Source organism: Neofelis nebulosa, chromosome 11, assembly GCF_028018385.1.
Source record: "Neofelis nebulosa isolate mNeoNeb1 chromosome 11, mNeoNeb1.pri, whole genome shotgun sequence".
In the NCBI taxonomy this organism is placed as follows: Eukaryota; Metazoa; Chordata; class Mammalia; order Carnivora; family Felidae; genus Neofelis; species Neofelis nebulosa.
The window spans coordinates 53,233,702-53,257,954 of record NC_080792.1 but is presented as its reverse complement, the minus strand read 5'-3'; the positions used below and the strand labels follow the sequence as shown (position 1 = coordinate 53,257,954).

Here is a 24,253-nt window from a genome sequence, read left to right as displayed (position 1 = left end):
GACTTGCATTTTGTTTTATTTATTTAATATTTATTTATTTTTGGATGATAATGCATTCATTTGGTAAACTTCAGAATGTACAAAGAGTATGTAGTAAAAAGTCTTTCTTTAATCTCCATCCTTCAGTCACCCGCTTCCTCCTCCCAGTGCATTCGTAGAGTGGTGGTGTTCATATGTGAAAGATGATCAATACGTATATTCCCCTTCTTTTTTATTTAGATGGTAGCATACTTGACCCAGTTTTTCACCTTGCTTTTTTCCCCTCAGTTGAACATACTTTACAAACTGCTTTATGTCTCATTATTTTTCATACTTCAATTAGTCTTTAGCTGCTAACATTTAGGTATATTATACACATGCCATTTTCCACATGTATATCTTGCAGGATACAGTTCAAGAAATTAAGTTTCTGGGTCAGAGGTTTGAACTTTTTGGTAGATACTGTCAAATTGCTACTGTAGAGGTTTTATCCTCTTATTAGCAAACCAGAAATGTGTAATTGTGCGTATTTCCCCACATCCTTACCATTACAGTATGTGATGTATTGTTTTTGATCTTTTCCAATCTGATAGGTAAAAAATAATATTTCAGTGTGATTTTAATTTGCATTCTCTTATTAGGAGTGTAGTTAAGTATTTTCACATTCGTTTAAAAACTATTTGTATTTTTTTTATGTGAACTGTTTCTTTCGTATGTTAAAAAAATTGTGTCCTTAATTTATAGGCTCTCTCTATATGTTAGGGAAATTAGTTCTTTGTCTATGATATAAATTGAAAATATATTTTTACCAGTTTGTCATTTTAATTTTAGTTATGATTTTTTTTTTTACCTCATAAGTATTGTATTTTTATTTAGTTGAATTTATTATTATTTTTTCTTTTATGAGTTCTGGATTTTTGAGTCATAGTTGAAAAGGTATTTCTTCTTCAAGACTTTAAAAGAATTTCCCCATGTTTTCTTCTAGAATATTTATGATTTCATTTCGCATTTGTATCTTTGATTCATTTAGATTTCATTGTGGTGTAAAGCAAGAGTTAAGGGTCTAACTTTGTTTTTTCCGGATGACTGCTCATTTGTCCAGCCATCATCTGTTGAGTTTTTTCTCTGCTGTTTTGAGATGCTAGATATACTAAATTCACATATGTATTTGAGTTTATTTCTGCACTTTATGTTTTTATCTATTTATTTATTTTCGAGTCTCTTTTCAGGTTTTATAATATGTTTTACTATTTGATGTGCTCACCTCCCCCCCATCCTTATTGCTCTTGTTCTACACAGTTTTTCTATTTGTTTATTTTTCCATATCAATTTTAGAGCATTTCTTTCTTTTTTTTTTAATGTTTATTTTTGAGAGAGAGGGAGAGAGTGTGAACAGGGGAGGGGCAGAGAAAGAGGGAGACACAGAATCCAAAGCAGGCTCCAAGCTTTGAGCTGACAGCACAAAGCTGGATGTGGGGCTTGAACTCACAAGACTGCGAGATCATGACCTGACCCAAAGTTGGAGGCTCAACCGACTGAGCCACCCAGGCGTCCCTCTGTATCAATTTTAGGATCAATTTTAACTTGGTTAGAAAAAAGAAGCAATTGGAATTCTTATTGCATCAAGTTAAACTTAAAATTTTAAATTAGGCTTACTGAGGTCTTTAAGATACTGATGATTCTGCCCCCAAACATGAATATGTCTTTCCATTTGTTTCAGTTTCTGTTGTCTTTTTATAAGATTTTCTTTATAAAAGTCTTGTCAATTTCTTAAGTTGCTATAGTTTTTGTTTTTTTTTTCTTTTAATCTCTTGTGTTTTCTAAGTAATACTTAAAACTCCTGAAAATAGTAATACTTTTACTTAAAGCTTTCCAATTATTGTATCTCTAGTTAATTTGTGTTCTGTAATTCTACAGGGTGGAAAATAAAATACAATGTTAAATCATATTTAATAGAGTATTTATCATTGTCTTGTTCCTGAATCCATAGGCATGATTTCCTCACTAAGCATAATACTGGCTTTTGGGCTGAGCTGCAAATAGCATGTTAAAGAAATTTTCATCTCTTCTTATTTATTGTTATTATCAAACATGCTTATTGAATTTTATGAAATGTTTTTTTTAGGCATCTGTGGAGATTGAATAGCTGATTTTTCCCCTAATATTTTCCTTTGACTTTTTTCCTCATGTGCAACCATGCTTGTATTTGAAGTATGTATTCCAAATGACCATGATGTATTATTTTCCAAATGTTCTGCTAAATTTTATTTGCTAACATTTTATTTGAGATAATGATAAGTGAGATTAATCTGATATATATTTCTTGTTTATGCATAATTATATACACATATTTGTATACATCAATATTGGAAGTTGGAAATTTTTCTTTTTTTTCCCCCTCCCCAAGTCTTTGGTGTAATCTTTTTTTTAAAGTTTGGTAGAGGGGCACCTGGGTGGCTCAGTCGTTTAAGCGTCCGACTTTGGCTCAGCTCATGATCTCACGGTTTGTGGGTTCAAGCCCCGCGTCAGGCTCTGTGCTGACAGCTCAGAGCCTGGAACCTGCTTTGGATTCTGTGTCTCCCTCTCTGTCTGCCCCTTCCCTGCCTGTGCTGATTCTCTCTCTCAAAAATAAATAAATATTAAAAAAAAAAATTTTTTTAAGTTTGGTAGAGCTCTTCTTTGCAACTATTTCAGCATGTTATCTTTTCTGGACATACTTCCTTTGACAATTTAACCTTTTTCTTCTTTGGAAATAAGTTTTAGATTAAAGAATTTCATTTTCTTTTGTAGTCAGTCTTGTAAAGTATGTTATCTTAGAACATTATTTGTTTCATTAAGTTTTTAAAATTTATGCATAGTCTGTGTCTATAGTTATTTCACCTTCATTATTCATATTGTATGTTTATTCTCTTTCTTGATAGATTAGCTAATGGCTTACCTAATTTATTAGTTGTTTCTTAACCTTATTTTTATTTTCTAACTTATGCTCTAATCTATATTTATTTAATCCTTCCATTAATTTTTTCCTGACTTTTTGAGTTGTCTTAATTCACATTTTTACTTCTTTTTTGTTTATGGGAGTATTCAGCGTTACAAATTTTTCTCTGGGCACTGAAACATCTCATATTATGATATGTTGTATTTTAAGCACTGTGATACAAAGTTTCATTTAAATATTATGGTTTTCTAGAGATTTGCCTAAGAGTAAATTTTTATTTTATTTATTTATATTATTTTATTATTATTTTTTAAAGAGTTGTTAGTAAATTTTTAAGTTGGGGTAGTATTGTTGGATTGATGGTAAATGTTTATTAAGCTCTATTAAAAAAATGCCAAATTGTTTTCCACAGTGACTGTACTGTTTTGCATTTCACACCAGCAATGCATGAGAATTCCATTTGCTTTCTATCCTCAATAGAATGGAAACCCTAGTCTTTTAAATGGGTTGCAAGCACATCTGTCTAACCGTTTAGCCTAAAGAGCCTTTTTATTAACTTGGACAGGAAATAAATCCGCCCTCTGCCTTGGAGGGAGATGCAGTATCTATCTTCCATGCTGTACACATAACCTTGAGGATTTATTCTGGAATGAAAACTGTCAGTGCCTCTCCTCTCACAGAGACTCATGATGAATTGTCTCCCATTTGTCCTGTGAATCATGAGTTTTTTCAGTCCGAATATTGTAAACAGGCAATATTGTTGGCTTTGTGGGAACTGGCACTTTTTCTTCTGTCCTTTGGGTGGTTCTTTTCTTGGCCTTGGATAGTTCTCTCACACACTTAAGCACATGAGTACTTAGGGGAATTTTTCCAGGGTGACTACCTATACATCTACAGAGTTCTCCCTTTGGGTGGCTCTTTCCTCTCTGGTACTCTGTCCTGTGAAATCTTGTCATGATCTTCCCATATTCTCTGCTTTGTCTGCTCAACTCTGGATTTCTCCCAGCCTCTGTCCAGATTCTTCCTTCTTGTTGTCTTAGCTGGGGCAGTCAGTAGGCCTTACCTATGATTTCTTTCACTGTCCTTTATTACTTGATGTTCTGTATCTTGAAAGTTACTGTTCCTGTTACTCCATCTTGGTTGAAAGTAGAAGTCTTTGGCTGTTTTGAACATTTTTTCTTTATCATTGAGTTTTAGCAATTTGATTATGATGTTCCTTTAGGCAGTTTTCCCCTCCTTTGTTTGTTAAGCTTGAATCTGTGAATAATAGTCTTTAGCAAATTTGGAAATTTTTGGCCATTACCTCTTCAAATATTTTTTCTGTCCTTTTCATTTAGACACTTGTGTAGTGTGTTGTTTTCAAGTGCACTAATCTTTTCTTCTTCAGTGCCTGCTATTAGTACAGCCTAGTGTATATTTTATTTTTATGTTGAACAGGCATACCTTGTTTATTGTGCTTTGTTTTATTATACACTTTGCAAGTTTGTGGGATACCTGCATCAAACGAGTCTGTCAGTGCCATTTTTTTCCAACAGCATTTGCTCACTTTGTGTCACATTTAGGTAATTCAAATTTTGTTATTATGTTTGTTATATTTGTTATGGTCATCTGTGATGAGTGATTTTTGATGTTACTATTGCAATTGTTTTGGGGCACCACAAACTGTGCACATATAAGATAGCAAACTTAATTGATAAATATTATGTACTCTGACTCCTCCAGCCATCAGCTGCTCCTGTTTGTCTCTCTCACTTTGGGTCTCCTTATTCCCTGAGACACAACGGCCTTGAAATTAGGTTAATTGATAGCCCTGCAATTTTCTCTAAGTGCTCTACTGAAAAAAAGAGTTACATGTCTCATACATTAAATAAAAAACTGGAAATGATTAAGTTCAGTGAGGAAGGCATGTCAAAAACTGAGGTATGCTGAAATGTTGGCCTCTTGCATCAAACTGGTAGCCAAGTTATGAATGCAAAGCAAAAGTTCTTGAAGGAAATTTAAAGTGTTAACCCAGTGAACATAGGAATGATACATTCAGCCTTATTGGTGATATAGAGGAAGTTTGGTATGGATAGGCAATCAAACCAGCCACAACATTCCCTTAAGTCAAATCCTAGTCCAGAGCAAGGCCCTAACTCTCTTCAATTCTATGAAGGCCGAGAGGTGAGGAAACTGTAGAAGAAAAGTTTGAAGCCAGCAAAAGTTGGTTCATGAGGTTTAAGAAGCCATCTCCGTAACATCAAAGTGCATGGTGAAATAGCAAGTGATGAAGTAGAAGCTGTATCCAGAAGATCTAGCTAAGGTCATTACTGAAGGTGGCTACACTAAACAAGTTTTCTTTTCTTTCTTTTTTTTTTTTTTATGCCTTTTGGTTTTTTTTTTTGTTTTGTTTTGTTTATTATTTATTTTTAAGACAGAGAGAGACAGAGCATGAGTGGGATGAGGCAGAGAGAGGGAGACACAGAATCTGAAGCAGGCTCCAGGCTCTGAGCTGTCAGCACAGAGCCCAACGCGGGGCTCGAACTCACGAACTGTGAGATCATGACCTGAGCTGAAGTTGGATGCTCAACTGACTGAGCCACCCAGGCGCCCCCTAAACAAATTTTCAATGTAGATGAAACAGCCTTCTTTTGGAAGAAGATGTCATCTAGGACTTTCAGTGCAAAAGACAGGCTGACTCTCTTTTTAGGGACTACTGTAGCTGGTGACTTTAAGTTGAAGCCAGTGCTCATTTACCCTTCTGAAAATACTAGGGCCCTTAAGAATTATGCTAAATTTACTCTGCATGTGCTCTCTAAGTGGAGCAACAAAGTCTGGATGACAGCACATCTGTTTACAACATGGCTTACTGAATCTCTTCAACCCACTCTTGAGATTTACTCACCGGAAGAAAGGATTCCTTTCAAAATAGGGCTTATAAATAATGCACCTTGTTGCCCAAGAGCTCTGATAGAGATGTACAGTCAGATGAATGTTGTTTTCATGCCTGCTAACACAAAATCCATTTGGAAGCTTATGGATCAAGGAGTAATTTTGACTTTCAAGTCTTATTATTGAAGAAATACATTTCATAGGGTTATAGCTTCCACAGACAGTGATGCCTCTGATGGATCTGGGCACAAAGTCAATGGAAAATCTTCTGGAAAAGATTGACTATTCTAGATGTCTCTAAGAACATTTGTGATTCATGGAAAGAGGTCAAAATGTCAACATTACTGGGAGTTTGGAAGAAGTTGATTCTAACTCTAAAAGATGACTTCGAGGGGTTCCAGACTTCAGTGGAGGAAGTAACTGCAGATGTGATGGAAATAGCAAGAGAACTAAAAGTGGATCCTGAAGATGTGATCCAGTTGTTGCAATCTCATAACAGAACTTTAAAGGGTGAGGGTTTGCTTATGATGAATGAGGGGTGCTTCTGAAGGATGAGCAAAGAAAGTAGTTCCTTCAGGTGGAAGCTACTCTTGGTGAAGATGCTGTGAATTGTTGAAGTGACAACAAAGACCCTAGAATATTCCATAAACTTGGTAAAGCAGCAGCAGAGTTTGAGAGGATTGACTCCAATTTGGGAAGAAGTTCTGTGGGTAAAATGCTATCAAACAGCATTCATGCTACAGAGAAATTGATGTCCATGAAAGGAAGAATCCATTGATGTGGCAAACTTCATTGTTGTCTTATTTTAAGAAATTGCCATAGCTGCTTCAACCTTTAGCAACCACCACCCTTATGAGTCAGCACCCATCAACATGGAGGCCAGACCCTTCGTCTGCAAAAAGAATATGACTTGCTGAAAGTTGAGATAATAGTTAGCATGTTTTAGCAATAAGGTGTTTTTTAATTAAGATATGTACATTATTTTTAAAGACATAATGCTCTTGAGCACTTAATAGACTATGTCTGGTTTACAAAATATAGCTTACAGCCCTTGCCTTCAAATAATTCCCTTTGTTATAAAGATAACTTGCTTTATTCTGGTGGTCTAGAACCCAACCCACAATATTTCTGTGGTATGCTGTAGTTTTCTTCTCTGGAAGCTCAATTTTTTTTTAGTAGTTTTTATGTCTTTGAACATTCTCATTTTTTTGCTTTACATTTTAGGACATATGAATATGGTTATGATAAGTGCCTTATTATCCTTTCTTTTTTGCTCTTGTTCTCAATCTTTTAAATGGGCTACAAGTAAATCTATTCATACATTTCTACTATTTGTATCATCTGTATTATTCCTATGTGTGATTATTCCAACATTATGTTGTGTTTCCTTCTTTATATACCTGATAATTTTTTTAAGTTTTTTTTTTTCATTTGTGTTTTTTGAGAGAGACAGAGTGGGGGAGGGGCAAAGAGAAAGAGAGAGAATCCCAAGCAGGCTCCCCACTACCAGCACAGAGCCTGACGTGGAACTCCCAACTTACAAGTTGTGAGATCATAACCTGAGCTAAAAACAAGAGTCAGATGCTAAACTGACTGAGCCACCCAAGCACCCCTATACCTGGTAATTTTAAATTTTATTGTAAGATGTTTCAATTGTAGCTTATTGGGTACTAAATATTTTCATTTTCCTATAAATAATCATTTAAAAAAAATTTCAAAATGTTTATTATTGAGAGAGAGAAAGAGAGCTCATGAGCAGAGTAGGGGTAGAGAGAGAGGGAGACAGAGGATCTGAAGCAGGCTCTGTGCTGAAGCAGAGAGCCTAGTGTGGGGCTCAAACTCTTGAACTGTGAGATCATGACCTGAGCTGAAGTCAGACGCTTAACGACTGAGCCACCTAGGCACCCCATCATATTTCTATAAATATTCCTGAACTTTGTCTTGGACAAAGTTACTTTGAAACTGGCTGATCCTTTTGTGATTTTCCTTTTTCTTTTTTTTTTTCTCTTTTTAAAAAATCTATTTATTTTTTAATTTACACCCAAGTTAGTTAGCATATAGTGCAACAATTTCAGGAGCAGATTCCTTAATGCCTGTTACCCATTTAGCCCATGCCCCCTCCCACAACCCCTCTAGCAACCCTCTGTTTGTTCTCCATATTTAAGAGTCTCTTATGTCTTGTCCCCCTCCTTGTTTTTATATTTTTCATTTCACTTCCCATATGGTCATCTGGTTTTTATCTTAAATTCTTCATAGGAGTAAAGTCATATGATACTTGTCTTTCTATGAGTGACTAATTTCACTTAGCATAATATCCTCAGTTTCATCCACATAGTTACAAATGGCAAGATTTCATTCTTTTGGATTGCTGAGTAATACTCCATTGTATATATATATACCACATCATCTTTATCCATTCATCCATTGATGGACATTTGGGCTCTTTCCATTCTTTGGCTATTGTTGACAGTGCTGCTATAAACATTGGGGTGCATGTGCTCCTTCAGAACAGCACATGTGTATCCCTTGGATAGATACCTAGTAGTGCAATTGCTGGGCTATAGGGTATTTATATTTATAATTTTTTGAGGAACTTCCATACTGTTTTCCAGAGTGGCTGCACCAGCTTGCATTCCCACCAGCAGTGCAAAAGAGATGCTCTTTCTCCACATCCTCGCCAACATCTGTTGTTGCCTGAGTTGTTAATGTTAGCCATTCTGACAGGTGTGAGTTGGTATCTCATTGTGGTTTTGATTTGTATTTCCCTGATGATGAGTGATGTTGAGCATTTTTTTTCATGTGTTGGTTGGCCATCTTGATGTCTTCTTTGGAGAAGTCTTTTGCCCATTCATGTCTTTTGCCCGTTTCTTCACTGGATTGTTTCTTGGGTGTTGAGTTTGATGAGTTCTTTATAGATTTTGGATCCTAACCCTTTATCTGATATGTCATTTGCAAATATGTTCTCCCATTCCATCGGCTGCCTTTCAGTTTTGTTGATTGTTTCCTTGCTGTGCAGAAGCTTTTTATTTTGATGAGGTCCCAATAGTTCATTTTTGCTTTTGTTTCCCTTGCTTCTGGAGACGTGTTGAGTAAGAAGTTGCTGTGGCCAAGGTCAAGAGGTTTTTGCCTGCTTTTTCCTCTAGGATTTTGATGGCTTCCTGTCTTACATTTAGGCCTTTAATCCATTTTGAATTTGTTTTTGTGTGTGGTGTAAGAAAATGGTCCAGGTTCATTTTTCTGCATGTTGCTCTCCAGTTTTCCCAGCACCATTTGCTGAAGAGAGTGTCTTTATTCTGTTGGATATTCTTTCCTGCTTTGTCAAAGATTAGTTGGCCATATGTTTGTGGGTCCATTTCTGGGTTCTCTATTCCATTCCATTGATTTGAGTGTCTGTTTTTGTGCCAGTACCATACTGTCTTGATGATTACAGCTTTGTAATACATCTTGAAGTCTGGGATTGTGATGCCTCCAGCTTTGGTTTTCTTTTTCAGGATTGCTTTGGCTATTCAGGGTCTTTTCTGGTTACATACAAATTTTAGGATTGTTTATTCTAGCTCTTTAAGGAATGCTGGTGTTATTTTGACAGGGATTGCATTGAATATGTAGATTGCTTTGGGTAGTATTGACATTTTAACAATACTTGTTCTTCCTATCCAGGAGCATGGAATCTTTTTCCATTTTTTTGTGTCTTCTTCAATTTCTTTCAATAAGCTTTGTATAGTTTTCAGTGTATAGATTTTTCCCTCTTTGGTTAGATTTATTCCTAGGTATTTTATGGTTTTTGGTGCAATTGTAAATGGGATTGATTCCTTGATTTCTCTTTCTGTTGCTTCATTATTGGTGTATAGGAATGCAACTGATTTTTTTGCATTGATTTTATATCCTGCAACTTTGCTGTATTCATGAATCAGTTCTAGCAGTTTTTGATGGAATATTTTGGGTTTAGCATCATGTTATGTTTGAAGAATGAAAGTTTGACCTCCTCCTGGCCGATTTGGATGCCTTTTATTTTTTTGTGTTGTCTGATTGCAGAGGCTAAGACTTCCAATACTATGTTGAATTAACAATAGTGAGAGTGGACATCCCTGTGTTATTCCTGACCTTAGGGGCTAAGCTCTCAGTTTTTCCCCATTGAGGATGATATTAGCAGTGGGTCTTTCATATATGGCTTTTATGATCTTGAGGTTTGATCCTTCTATGCCTACTTTCTTGAGGGTTTTTAATCAACAAAGGATACTGGATTTTGTCAAATGCTTTCTCTGCATCTATTGAGATGATCGTGTGGTTCTTTTCTTTTATTGATGTAATGTACCACATTGATGGCTTTGTGGATATTGAACCAGTCCTGTATCCCAGGTATAAATCCCACTTGGTCATGGTGAATAATTCTTTTAATGTATTGTTGTATCCGGTTGGCTAGTATCTTGTTGAGAATTTTTGCATCCATGTTCATGTGGGAAAGTGGTCTGTAGTTCTCCTTTTTAGTGGGGTCTTTGTCTGGTTTTGGAGTCAAGGTAATGCTGGCTTCATAGAAAGAGTTTGGAGGTTTTCCTTCCATTTCTGTTTTTTGGAACAGCTTCAAGAGAATAGGTGTTAACTCTTCTTTAAATGTTGGGTAGAATTCCCATGGAAAGCCATCTGGGCCTGGACTCTTGTTTTTTGGGAGATTTTTGATTAATAATTTGATTTCTTTACTGGTTATGGGTCTGTTCAAATTTTCTATTTCTTCCTATTTCAGCTTTGATAGTTTATATATTTCTAGGAATTTGTCTATTTCTTCCAGATTGCCCATTTTATTGGCATATAAGTGCTCATAATATTCTCTTGTTATTGTTTGTATTTCTTCTATGTTGATTTTGATCTCTCCTCTTTCATTCTTGATTTTATTTTTTTGGGCCATATCCTTTTTCTTTTTGATGAAACTGGCTAGGGGTTTATGAATTTTGTTAATTCTTTCACAGAACCTGCTTCTGGTTTCATTGATATGTTCTACTGTTTTTTTGGGGGGGGGGTTTGATAGCATTGATTTCTGCTTTAATCTTTATTATTTCCTGTCTTCTGCTGGTTTTGGGTTTTATTTGCTGTTCTTTTCCAGCTCCCTATGGTGTAAGGTTAGGTTGTTTATCTGAGACCTTCCTTCTTTAGGAAGGCCTGGATTGCTGTATACTTCCTTCTTATGACCACCTTTGCTGCATTCCAGAGGTTTTTGGCTGTGGTATTATAATTTTCATTAGCTTCCATGTACTTTTTAATTTCCTGTTTAACTTCTTGGTTAGCCCATTCATTCTTTAGTAGGATGTTCTTGAGTCTCCACATGTTTGTTACTTTTCCAAATTTTTTCTTGTGGTTGATTTAGAGTTTAATAGAATTGTGGTCTGAAAATATGCATGGTATGATCTCCATCTTTTTGTACTTACTTAGGGCTGATATGTGTCCCAGTATGTGATCTATTCTGGAGAATGTTCCATGTGCACTGGAGAAGAACGTATATTCTGCTGCTTTAGGATGAATGTTCTGAATATATCTTTTAAGTCCATCTGGTCTAGTATTTCATTCAAAGCCATTGTTTCCTTGTTGATTTTCTGTTTAGGTTATGTGTCCATTGCTGTGAATGGGGTGTTGAAGTCACCTAGTATTATGGTATTATTATCAATGAGTTTCTTCATGTTTGTGATTAATTGATTTATATATTTGGGTGCCACCACATTTGGAGCTTAAATGTTTACAATTGTTAGACCTTCTTGGTGGATAGACCCCTTAATTGTGATATAATGCCCTTCTGCATCTCTTGATACAGTCTTTATTTTAATGTCTAGATTGTCGGATATAAGTATGGCTACTCTGGCTTTCGTTTCTTGACCATTAGCATGATAGATGGTTCTCCATCCCCTTACTTTCGATCTGAAGGTGTCTTTAGGTCTACAGTGGGTCTCTTGTAAACAGCATATAGATGGATTTTATTCTATTACCCTATGTCTTTTGATGGGAACGTTTAGAGTGAGTACTGAAAGATATGAATTTATTGCCATTATGTTGCCTGTAGAGTTGGAGTTTCTGATAGTGTTCTCTGGTCCTTTCTAGTCATTGCTGCTTTTGTTTTGTTTTTGTTTTGTTTTTTTGGTCTTTTCTCCCCTCAGAGAGTCCCCCTTAAAATTTCTTGCAGGGCTGGTTTAGTGGTCACGAACTCCTTTAATTTTTGTTTGTCTGGGAAACTTTTTATCTCTCCTTCTGTTTTGAATGACATCCTTGCTGGATAAAGAATTCTTGGCTGCATATTTTTCTGATTTAGCACATTGAATATATCCTGCCACTCCTTTCTGGCCTGCCAAGTTTCTGTGGATAGATCTGCTGCAAACCTCATCTGTCTTCCCATGTAGGTTTAGGACTTTTTTCCCTTGCTGCTTTCATGATTTCCTCCTTGCGTGAGTATTTTGTCAGTTTGACTATGATATGCCTTGTTGATGGTCAGTTTTTGTTGAATCTAATGGGGGTCCTCTGTGCTTCCTGGATTTTGATGTCTGTGTCTTTCCCCAGGTTAGGAAAGTTTTCTGCTATGATTTGCTCATATAACCCTTCTACCCCTATTTCTCTCTCTTCCTCTTCTGTGACCCCTATGATTCTGATGTTGTTCCTTTTTTAATGAGTGACTAATTTCTCTAATTCTTAAATCGTGGTCTTTTGCCTTAATCTCCCTTTTTTCCCCTGCTTCATTATTCTCTGTACGTTTGTCCTCGCTGATTCTCTGTTCTGCCTCATCCATCCTTGCCGCCACAGCATCCATCTGTGATTGCAGCTCAGTTATAGCATTTTTAATTTCATTCTATTTTTTACTTCTTTTATCTCTGCAGAAAGGGATTCTAATCTATTTTCAACCCCAGCTAGTATTCTTATTATTGTGATTCTAAATTCTGGTTCACACATCTTGCTTGTACTGTGTTGATTAAGTCCCTGGCTGTCATTTCTTCCTATTTTTTCTTTTGGGGTGAATTCCTTTGTTTCATCATTTTGAAGGAAGAAAAGAAATTAATACGGTAAAAAAAAAAAAATTAAAAAATTAAATCAACACAAAAAATCAAATAAGTGATGCTAGATCCTAGGTGTATTTTGGTCCGTTTGTTGAAAGGAGCTTGGTATAGTAGAGAAAAAAGGGAAAGATATGAAAAGAAAAAAAAGGAAAAAAATAAGAAAAAAACCCAGAAAAATAAAATGTTTGAAAATTTGAAAAAGCGAATACACTAAAATATAATAAAATGAAATAATGGAAGTAAAATAGAATGTAAAACATTTATAGAAAAGTGAAAAATATTGTAAAAAATTAAAATATTTTTAGTAAAAATGGAAAATAAAAATAAACTTCTTCTGTTTCTGTATTCAAGAATAAGAAAAGAAAAAGAAAAAAATTGAATAGATGGACCAGGGAACAGGCTGAAGATAATTGAAATTACATCGGTTTCCCCTAGAAGTCAAGCTATGAAGCACTTTATAGTCTGTAACTAAGCAGGTGGAGAGACTTGTGTTCCTGTAGCACGAGGTTGGCCAAGTTGGATGGGGTTTAGTGTAATGGCTCCATTCTCCATTAGATGTCGCTGCTTAGCTTACTGGGGTGGATTGTTGTGGTGCATGTAGGTGTGTATGCACATGTGTGTGAGGGCTGAGTATGGTGTCACCCAGCTACCCAGACTCTAGTATCAGAACTCTGTGCTCTCCCTGACTGGCAATCGAGCACCCCTCCTTTGTCTCCAGTTCTATCCACTCCCCACTTTTACATTCCATGACCAAGACATTAGGATGCCAGGTGGCACCTCCCTCCTGAGTTTTTCCCAGGTGTGGCTGTATTTCCCAACTCCTCACTTCTGAGGGACTGTGACTTTGACCCATACTGACCCTCTGGCGGAGCATCTCACTGAGCAATGGCCAGGTGCTCGGCTGCCCCCAGGAACATTCGTGGGACCCTGCTGCTGCTGATTCCCAAAGACTGTGGCTGGGTGCCAGCCCGTCCCAGAAAAAGTTCATGTGATTGTACAGCAGTTCTTGACCAGCCAATGTGGTCATTCTCAGGTCCACTGGGATCTTTGCCTATGGGGTGACCACACATCCTCCACCGAATGTCCTCATAGCAGGGGAACCACCTCTCCCTGTGTGGCCTGAGGACCCCTTGGATCTCGTTCTCTGTTCCTGGGGATTCGCTGTTCCCATCACAACAGCTCTGGGTATCGAGCTGTGGAGTTTCAGACTCTGTGCTCCCTCTGTTTATAGAGTCTTAGTGGAATTTAAACCCTCTCCTTTCTCCTTTCCCCCACTTTTTTTTCAGTCCCTTGCATACTCTTTCTTTTCTCTCCAGCTGCTTTTGGGGGTTGGTGGATGCTTTCCTGTGCTCTCCCCCTGTCTCTGTCCTCTCTCCACAAGCAAAAACAGCTCCCTACCCTCCGCTGTTTCTCTCTCCCCCAGTTCACTTCTCCATGCTATGTACCTGCCGAGTTCTGTGGTTCAGGTTGTTCAGATTGTTGTGTTAACCCTCACATCAGTTTTCTAGGTGTACAGTATGGTTTAGTGTTGATCTGGCTGCATTTCAGGGACGAGAAGCCCCAAAAAAACTTCCAGGCTGTTCCGCCATCTTGGCACCCTGTGATTTTCTTAAACAAGGGTTTTGAAGCTTGCTCTAAGCTTTTTTAGTTAGAATCAGAGCAGCCTTTATTTTAGAGCTATTTTTCTCCCCAACGTTGAGGCAATACCCTTTTGAGTAGTGTACCTGTTGCTTTGTAAATTAGGAGATTTTCCATTCTGGCTGTTGGGAGCATTGTTCCCACCTCTCTATGAGCTCTGTGTATTGTTTCCTATGATCATTTCACATCTATTTCTTTCCCTGGCCTTGGGTAGACTTAAGTGGACCCTTCTGCAGCTTATAAGAACTCTCTTTGTAGTCTCCTCTTTGGTATCCTGCCTGGCAAATTCTAGCTGCTTTGATCTTTCCAGACCTTTCCAGCCCCATCTTCCCAAGTCAACTCATGGACTCTGAATGGGTCTCCTTCTCTGTGCTGCTGCCTGGAAACTCTCAAGGTAGTAAGCTGGAGAAATCATTTTGTTTCTCCTTTTTTTTTAGGGACCACTGTTCTTCATTACTTGACATCCATCTAAGGTCTGAAAGCCTTTTTAATAAATTACACATTTTATACATTTGTAAAAAGTAATTTCAGATGAAAAGTGAAATCTGACTTCTGGTACTCCATCTTGTCCAGAAGTGGAACTTAGATTTCAATTTTATAATTATTGTAGTTATATTTTCACAGAACTGTGTTTTTATGTTCATTTAACAGTTTCTTTTATTAAAAAATTTTTTTTTAATGTTTATTTCTTGAGAGAGAGACAGAGTGTGAGTGGGGGGAGGGGAAGAGAGAGAAGGAGACACAGAATCCAAAGCAGGCTCCAGGCTCCAAGCTGTCAGCACAGAGCTCAGTGCGGGCCTTGAACTCAGAAACTGCGAGATCATGACCTGAGCTGAAGTCGGACACTGAACCGACTGAGCCACCCAGGTGCCCCAACAGTTGCTTTTTTCTTTACAATTTAAGTACTATATTAGAGTTAAAAGGTATGTTTATTTTGAAAGTGGATCACTAAAGAAACAATATTATATGTGATTTAAACTTAGTTTGCTTTACAGATTAGAAATTCTGCTTTCTTTTGGAAACATGCATGTTATCAAATTCACCCTTGTTTTGTTTTTTTCAAATTCATCTTAATACCTTTTTTTTTTTTTTTTTTTTTTTTTTTAGTGGGGGGGTGAGTAGGGAAGGGCAGAGGAATAGAGATAATTTTGATTGGCTCTATGCTCAGCCAGAGCCCAACCTGGGGCTCAATCCCATGACCCTGAGGGTCATGACCTGAGCTGAAATCAAGAGTTGGATGCTTAACTGAGCCACCCAGGCACCCTTCGTTTTAATACATTTTTAAGAATGTGTTTTTTTATGTGCATTATTTAGTTATTTAACTGTAAGTGAATTTATGAGGTTTGTTTCATTCCACATTTAAGAAACAGTACTTCAAAGGTATACTCACGTAGTTTTATTTTTACATTGTATGTTAAAATTATTTTAGTGTAAGCTTTAAAAATATTGATTTCACCCGTAAGTTCAAATACTCAAAACATAGTAGGAATTTCATTATTTAGGTAATTGTTTTAATGTTAATGACTTTAATATACTGTAACAAATTTTTCTTACAGATCAGGGGACTGATTTTGGATGGCTCTTCGGAGTTAATCCAAGAAGGTCTCAAGAGTGGCTTTCTTCATCCACTTTCTGAAAAATGGAACAAGTGTAGTGAGCCCATTACTTTACCACTTGATACCTGCAATTTGTCAGAATTATGTGCAATGGCAAAGCATTTGCCTTCTCTGAATGAAATGGAACTGCAGGCATTACAATTGACGGAAGAGGATATGTCTGTTACAGAACAGGATTTATTTTCACGGATTGTTGAAAACAACTCTAGCTTTACAAAAACTATTACGTTAATGGGACAGAAATACCTGGTGCCACCAAAAAGCAGTTTTCTTTTGTCTGACATTTCTTGCATGCATCCACTTCTGAACTGTAAGTAATTATGCTATTAGAAAAATACAATTTTTCTGTGGCATTAAAAGTCAAGAGCTAGTCTGAATGCTGAATGAGGGTCAATGTTTTATGAGGATAGGGTAAACACTTCATTTTTTCTGTGTAATTTTTGTTTAAAAATTTTAAAAGTGCTGAGTTTGGGTTTAAAAAATTAAAAAAAAAATTAAAAAATAAGAATTATGAACAAAGCATCAAAAAGTAATTAGTCCCCATGAGAGCAAACACAGTTGCTGCTCTGTACTTTGGAATTCAGGATACATTTGGTTTTGGCCAAACAATTTTATTTAAAATTTAAAAAAAAAATTAAAAATTTTTTTTGGAGAGAGAGTGTGGGTAGGAGAGGGTCACAGAGAGGGAGACAGAATCCAAAGCAGGCTCCAGGCTCTGAGCTGTCAGCACAGAGACCAACATGGGCTTGAACCTACAAACCATGAGATCATGACCAGAGCTGAAGTCAGATGCTTAACCAACTGAGCCACCTAGGCACCCCTAAACAATTTTATTTAACTTTTCTTTATAGCAAATTAGAAACACTTCAGATATGAATATTTATACCCTAACCTTTTAGGTTACATATTAAGCTAATGTTCACATTTATTGTCTAAAATTTCTTGAAATATCTTCCTGTATAATGTTAACACAATTTAAAGATTGAAGTCCACAGCTGAATTTGGATTTAGATTCTGAAGCTTAACTGTTAGTCTTTGGGCTAATAAAAAGAGCCTTGGTTTCCTAGTTTATAAAATGGATATGATAATAACCTACTTCTGAAAGTCATTTTGAGGATTAAGTGAATTAATCTGCATCAATTGCTTATGTCAGGGACTTATATGTATTTAATAAATTGTTACTATTATAATCTAAGAGATGAGGTAGGAAAGAAATATTTAAATTTGCTATTTATTGTTATTTGGGCATTTAATAGCGACATTTTAAGGTATTAATTGACATAGTTCATTAAGGAAAAGCTTCTTTTAATTGCTATCAAGCCATGTTACATATGAGTGGTTATTCATGTCACAGATTCTTCAGGGTAGATGACAGGATAATAAATTAATGGGAAATTATGCTATGTTTGAATGCTGTTTTCCATTCTTTTTGATATTTGTCACTCTAATAGTTTGAAAACTGTTACTTCCTCATTTTAATTTGCACTGTTTTGATTATGTATGAAATTCTAGATTTACCAAAATATAGCTATGTTTATAAAAGCTATGTTTATAAAAGGACAGCTCTTCCTTACAGTAAAATTCCAATTAATAAATGTGGGTAGACTGATAGAACTAGAAAGTTTCTATCTGGCAAACACCATAGTAATTGGATGTCAAAGTGGTAGGTGAAAAGATGAGACATGGGATATTTGCACGGTCTGAAAATATCTCCTTACATGATATTTATTAATTACAAAGGGAAAACTGGAGAAACTTGGTAGACAGCACTTTAACCAAGTGATTAAAGTTAGTATCACCAATAATGAGACATTTTGACATCTCTTGTTTCCTGATTACTTTGGTAATACTCTTGCCAAAAATTAATAACTAAATTTAATCATGAGGAAGTACCAAACCCAAATTAGGAGACATTCTATAAGATAACTGGCCAGTAGCCTTCAAAATGTCGGTAATAAATGACAAAAAAAGACAGGAACTTTTCCAGAGTGGAAGAGATTGAGGACACATGGCAACTAGATGCAATGTGTGATCCTGGTTTGGATCCTGGGCCAGAAAAAGGCAATTGTAGACAATTGGGGAAGTTATATTATGGTGGGCATATCAGGTTTAAGATAAATTATTTCAAAAGAAAGTTTAAAAAAAGTAAAGCAAAAAACCCAAAAAACCCCAAAAAACTAACCCCTCCTACATTTGAAAGGACCATATTAACATGGCTACAAAGATTTATAGGGCATTTACAGATGATTGGTATCTAACTAAGTGAGCTGTAGTTATTTTCAGGTAGTCTTTGAATAAATAGCAATAGGTGAAATTATGTTAAAATTCTAGCTGTACTAAATTATAAGGGAAATTTAATTTTTCTATGTTAAATTATTCTATTTGAATAAATGCTACAAATCCTTTTGTTGCATTCCATTATATTTGTATCTGTAGTAAATGCACTTTTAATTTTTTTTTAATTTTTTTTTTTTAAATGTTTTTTTAAATTTATTTTTGAGACAGAGAGAGACAGAGCATGAACGGGGGAGGGTCAGAGAGAGGGAGACACAGAATCCGAAACAGGCTCCAGGCTCTGAGCTGTCAGCACAGAGCCCGACGCGGGGCTCGAACTCACGGGCCGCGAGATCGTGACCTGAGCTGAAGTCTGCCGCTCAACCGACTGAGCCACCCAGGCACCCCGATGCACTTTTAATTTTTATTTATTTATTTTTTAATGTTTATTTTTGAGAGAGAGAGACACACACAGAGTGTGAGTGGGGGAGGGGCAGAGAGAGAGGGAGACACAGGATCTGAAGCACGTTCCAGGCTCCAAACTGTCAGCACAGAGCCTGACGCGGGGTGGCTCGAACTCACGGAACGTGAGATCATGACCTAAGCTGAAGTCAGACACTTAACTGACTGAGCCACCCAGGCGCCCCATTGCACTTTAGTTTTTAAAGTGATCATCTATGGAAGGTACTTTCTGAAATACCTTGTGTGTTTGTTTTCAGGTAGGAAAACATATGATGTAATTGTGATAGATCCACCATGGCAGAACAAATCAGTTAAAAGGAGTAACAGGTAAGAATAAACAAATTAACCTATTAGATGTGGTTTCTAAAAGATATTGTCCTTTGTAAATTCTAGTTACATATGCCAAAAGCATTATTTTGAGATAAAGTTTGTCTGAAACTACTAAAATATTTTCATTTAAATTTTGTTTATTTTTAAAAATATTTATGTGTCTATGTACATATGTTTGTATGTATTTATTTAGAGAGCACACGTGAGCCTGGGAGAGACAGAGGGAGAGGGAGAGAGAGAATCTTATGCAGGCTCCAGGCCCAGTGTGGTGGCTCAACTCAGGGCTTGAGCCAAAATCAAGAGTCAGATGCTTAACCAACTGAGCCACCCAAGTGCCCTTTTCACTTAAATTTTTAATTTCCCTAAATAGGTAATTCTCTTGGATTAGAACTATGTATAGGTAAAATAAAAGTGTCACAAGTGATATACTTATTAATGACTGAGGTTACCGACTGAACCAGTTCAGGGATATTTCTATAACACCAAATGGCAACATTTTTGCCTTCTTTGATATCAAATTTTTAACTTTGGAAATATGTACCAAAATATGGGCATACCTTGTTTTATTGTGCTTCACTTTGTTGTGCTTTGCAGTTATTGCCTTTTTTTTTTTTTTTTAAATTGAAGGTTTTTGGCAACCCTGCATTCAGCAAGTCTTTGGCATCATTTTTCCAATAGTATTTGCTCATTTTGTGTCTCTCTGTCACATTTTGCCATATCTCAGACTTCTTCATTATATTTGTTATGGTGATCTGTGATCAGTGATTAACTCACTGAAAACTCAGATGATGGTTACATTTTTTAGCAATGAAATATGTATGTTTTTATTTTTTTATTTTTTTTATTTTTGGGACAGAGAGAGACAGAGCATGAACGGGGAAGGGGCAGAGAGAGAGGGAGACACAGAATCAGAAACAGGCTCCAGGCTCCGAGCCATCGGCCCAGAGCCCGACACGGGGCTCGAACTCACGGACCGCGAGATCGTGACCTGGCTGAAGTCGGACGCTTAACCGACTGCGCCACCCAGGCGCCCCTGTATGTTGTTTTTTAAGAAATATTGCTGTTGCATACTTAGTTGATGAGTGTAGTATAAGCATAACCCAAAATTAATTTGAGTCACTTTTTTAAAGTGATATTAGCTTTGTTGTGGTGGTCTGGAACTGAACCTGCAGTATCTCTGAGGTATGGTTGTATAGTTTTCCTCAGTAGCTGCTATGAATGAATTTGTCTACCCTATCTTTAACTTTTTTACTTTGTTAGCTTTTTTGTATGTCATCTCTTAGAGTAATCAGTTTAATTACTAAGAGGACATTTCCTTTTTTTTTTTTAATGTTTATTTTTGAGAGAGGGAGGGGGAGTGGCAGAGAGAGAGGGAGACAGAATCTGAAGCAGGCTCCAAGCTCTGAGTGGTCAGTCAGCACAGGTCCCCATGAAGGGCTTGAACTCACAGACCACGAGATCATGACCTGAGCCGAAGTTGAACGTGTAACCGACTGAGCCAGCCAAGCGCCTCTCCTTTTTCTTTTTTTTATTTATTTTGAGCGGGGGGAGGAGCAGAGAGAGAGAGAGAGAGACAAAGAGAGAGAATCCCGAGCAGGCTCCATGCTGTCAGCACAGAGCCCAGTGCAGGGCTCCATCTCACAAACTGTAAGGCACCACCTGAGCCAAACTGAAGAGTCTGCTTAATGGACTGAGCCACCCAGGTGCCTCGAGGACATTTCCTTTTAATAGTTTTTTTTTAAACTTTAAGTTTTCCTCTCTTATACTAGTGAATATCTTCAGTTATATTTCCTCTGAATGTTCAGGTCTAGACTTGAACACTTCCTATTACCTTGACTTCAACTTCATGTGAAATTTCTTTATCTCCACAATTATCTCCAGTTTTCTTGTCATTTTTTGTTTATGAGCTGGGATATTTTTCTCTTAAAGTTGCAAGAATCATACAGAGTATTCTTGTATCCTCTATGTGTGTGTTTGTATGTAGATATCTATACGTAATTTTTTCTAAGCCATTTGAAAATAAATTATTTAAGAGAAAAAGTAAGTTACTCTGAAATATTTCATTCTATATTTCCTAAAAACAAAGAAATTCTCACATGTAATCATAATGCAATTGTCAAAATAGGTAATTAATTTTGATATAGTACTGTTACTGATATAGCACTAGTATCTCATATATAGACCTTATTCAGGCTATCAGTTATCCCGGAAATTTTTGGCAAAATAAAATCCTGGATCATGCCTTATATTCAGTTGTCATGTCTCTTTAGTATCCTTTAATTTGGAAGTTCCTGAGTCTTTTCTCAGGAACTTTTCTCAGGTGTTTCAGGAAATTGACATTTAAAAATTTTTTTTTATTTTTTATGTTTATTTTTGAGAGAGAGACAGAGCATGAGCAGGGGAGAGACAGAAAGAGAGGGAGACACAGAATCTGAAGCAGGCTCCAGGCTCTGAGCTGTCAGCACAGAGCCTGATTTGAGACTGGAGCTCATGAACCGTGAGACCATGACCTGAGCTGAAGTTTGATGCTTAACCCAAGTGAGCTATCCAGGCATCCTGGCAATTGACATTTTTGAAAGTAGCAATAAAAAAGTAATACAACATCCATTGATGAGTCTTGCCCAAATCACTTATTTTTAAGGTAGTTGGTAAATGGTGATTGTACACGTGTGGGCTCATTTTTGGGCTCTCTATTCTGTTTTGTTGATGTATGTGTGTTTCTTTGTACCATTATCGTACATTTAATATACTTTGAAATCAGCACGATCTTCCTGCTTTGTTCTTAAGACCACTTTTGCTATTTAGGGTTTTTGTAGTTCCATACAAATTTTAGGATTCTTTGTTCTAGTTGTTAAAAATGCCATTGGTGGGGCGCCTGGGTGGCGCAGTCGGTTAAGCGTCCGACTTCAGCCAGGTCACGATCTCGCGGTCCGTGAGTTCGAGCCCCGCGTCAGGCTCTGGGCTGATGGCTCAGAGCCTGGAGCCTGTTTCCGATTCTGTGTCTCCCTCTCTCTCTGTCCCTCCCCCGTTCATGCTCTGTCTCTCTCTGTCCCAAAAAATAAAATAAACGTTGAAAAAAAAAAAAAAAAAATTAAAAAAAAAAAATTAAAAAAAAATTAAAAAAAAAAAAAATTAAAAAATGCCATTGGTATTTTGATAGGGGTTGCGTTAAATCTGTAGATTGCTTTGTGTAGTGTGGACATTCTCATGATACTAATTCTTCGAGTCCATGAGCACAGTGTATATTTCCATTTATTTGTCTTGTCTTCAGTTTTTTCCATCTATGTCTTACACTTTTCAAGAGTACAGGTCTTTCACTTCTTTGGTTAAATTTTTTCCTAGGTATTTTATTCTTTTTGGTGCAATTGTAAATGGGATTGTTTTCTTAACTTCTCTTTCTAATAGCTCATTATTAGTGTACATAAATGTAATGGGTTAGATTTCTGTATGTTCATTTGGTATTGTGTGATTTTCCTGAATTATTTTATTAGTTTTAATAGTTTTTCAGTGGAGCCTTATGGTTTTCTATAGATGATTATTATGTCATCTGCAAGTAGTGATAGTTCTACTTATTCTTTTTCAATTTGGATGTCTTTAATTTTTTTTTTTCTTACCTAATTGATGTGGCTAGGATTTCCAATACTATGCTGAATAAGTGGTGAGAATGGGTATCCTTGTCTTGTTCCTAATCTTGGAGGAAATGCTTTCAGCTTTTCACCACTCATAGTATGATTTTAGCTGAGGGTTTATCACATATGGCCTTTATTATACTTGGTGTGTTCTTTCTGTATCCACTTTTTTAGGGTTTTTATCATAAATGGATGTTGTATATGTCAATGCTTTTTTTGCATCTATTGAGGTGATCATATTTTATCTTTAATTTTGTTAATGTGGTACATTATATTGGTAAATTCCACTGGGTCATTGTGTATGATCCTTTTAACATGTTGATTTTGATTTACTAATATTTTGAAGAGGATTTTTGCATCTGTGTTTATTGGGGATATTGGCCTGTAATTTTCTTTTTTAGTGGTATCTTTGTCTGATTCTGGTATTGGTGTTCTGCTGGCCTTGTAAAATGAGTTTAGAAGAATTTCTTCCTCTTCAATTTTTTGGAATAATTTGAGAAGAATAGTTACTAACTCCTCTTTAAATGTTTAGTAGATATCATATATGAAGCAATCTGGTCTTGGACTTTTGTTTTCTGGGAATTTTTAAATTACTGATCCAATTTCATTACTTGTAATTGGTATATTCAGATGTTCTATTTCTCTGTGATTCAGTCTTGTAAGGTTGTGTGTTTCCAGGAACTTATGCATTTCTTCAGTGTTTTCCATTTTGTTGGCACATAATTTTTTTTAGTACTCTTCTGTGATACATAGTCTCCTACGTATTTCTGTGGTTTCAGTTGTAACTTCTCTTTCATTTTTTATTTTATTCATGTGAGCCCTTTCTTTTTTCTTGATGAGTCTGACTAGGGTTTTTCAATTTTAACTTTTTAAAGAACCAGATTTTAGTTTCATTGATTTCTTCCTCCTCCTCCTCCTGCTCCCCTTCTTCTTGTTCTTGTTCTTGTTCTTGTTCTTGTTCTTGTTCTTGTTCTTGTTCTTGTTCTTGTTCTTGTTCTTCTTGTTCTTGTTCTTGTTCTTCTTCTTCTTCTTCTTCTTCTTCTTCTTCTTCTTCTTCTTCTTCTTTTTTAGTTTCTATTTCAGTTATGCCACTATAATCTTTTTTTTTTTTTTTTTTTTTTAATTTCCACTCTAAACTTTGTTATTTCCTTTTTTCTACTAACTTTAGGCTTTGTTCTTATTTTTCTAGTTTAGGTTATATTGTTTATTTGGGATTTTTCTTCTTTCTTCTTTTTCTTTTTTCTGCTACAAGCTGCTTTATTGCTCCTTCTTTCTACATCTCATGTCAGCTGTTGCTCGTGGCCTGGGACCAGCCTGAGTGTCACTACCCAGCAGGCCAACCATACAGACTATCCACAACTTCCCTTCCTTTCTGGAAAGCAAGAACCCTCATTTATGCCCCCACATGCCAGCTTCAAGAGGTCTGACACACAGCTGTCACAGTGTCCTTTTGGGAAAACAGTTTATTCTCCCTAGCCTCAACTGAAAGCC

The 24,253-nt window shown here is 36.4% G+C and overlaps 1 protein-coding gene across 2 annotated transcripts in view; it reads left to right on the top strand.

Moving 5' to 3' along the window:
• Positions 1–24,253, top strand: part of METTL4 (methyltransferase 4, N6-adenosine) — a 52,343-nt gene that overhangs the window by 6,738 nt on the left and 21,352 nt on the right. For both annotated transcript variants that reach the window (XM_058692576.1, XM_058692575.1), the window contains exons 4-5: positions 16,008–16,377; positions 19,061–19,130. In XM_058692576.1, the coding sequence (XP_058548559.1) occupies positions 16,008–16,377; positions 19,061–19,130 (440 nt within the window). The remainder of the gene's footprint in view (positions 1–16,007; positions 16,378–19,060; positions 19,131–24,253) is intronic.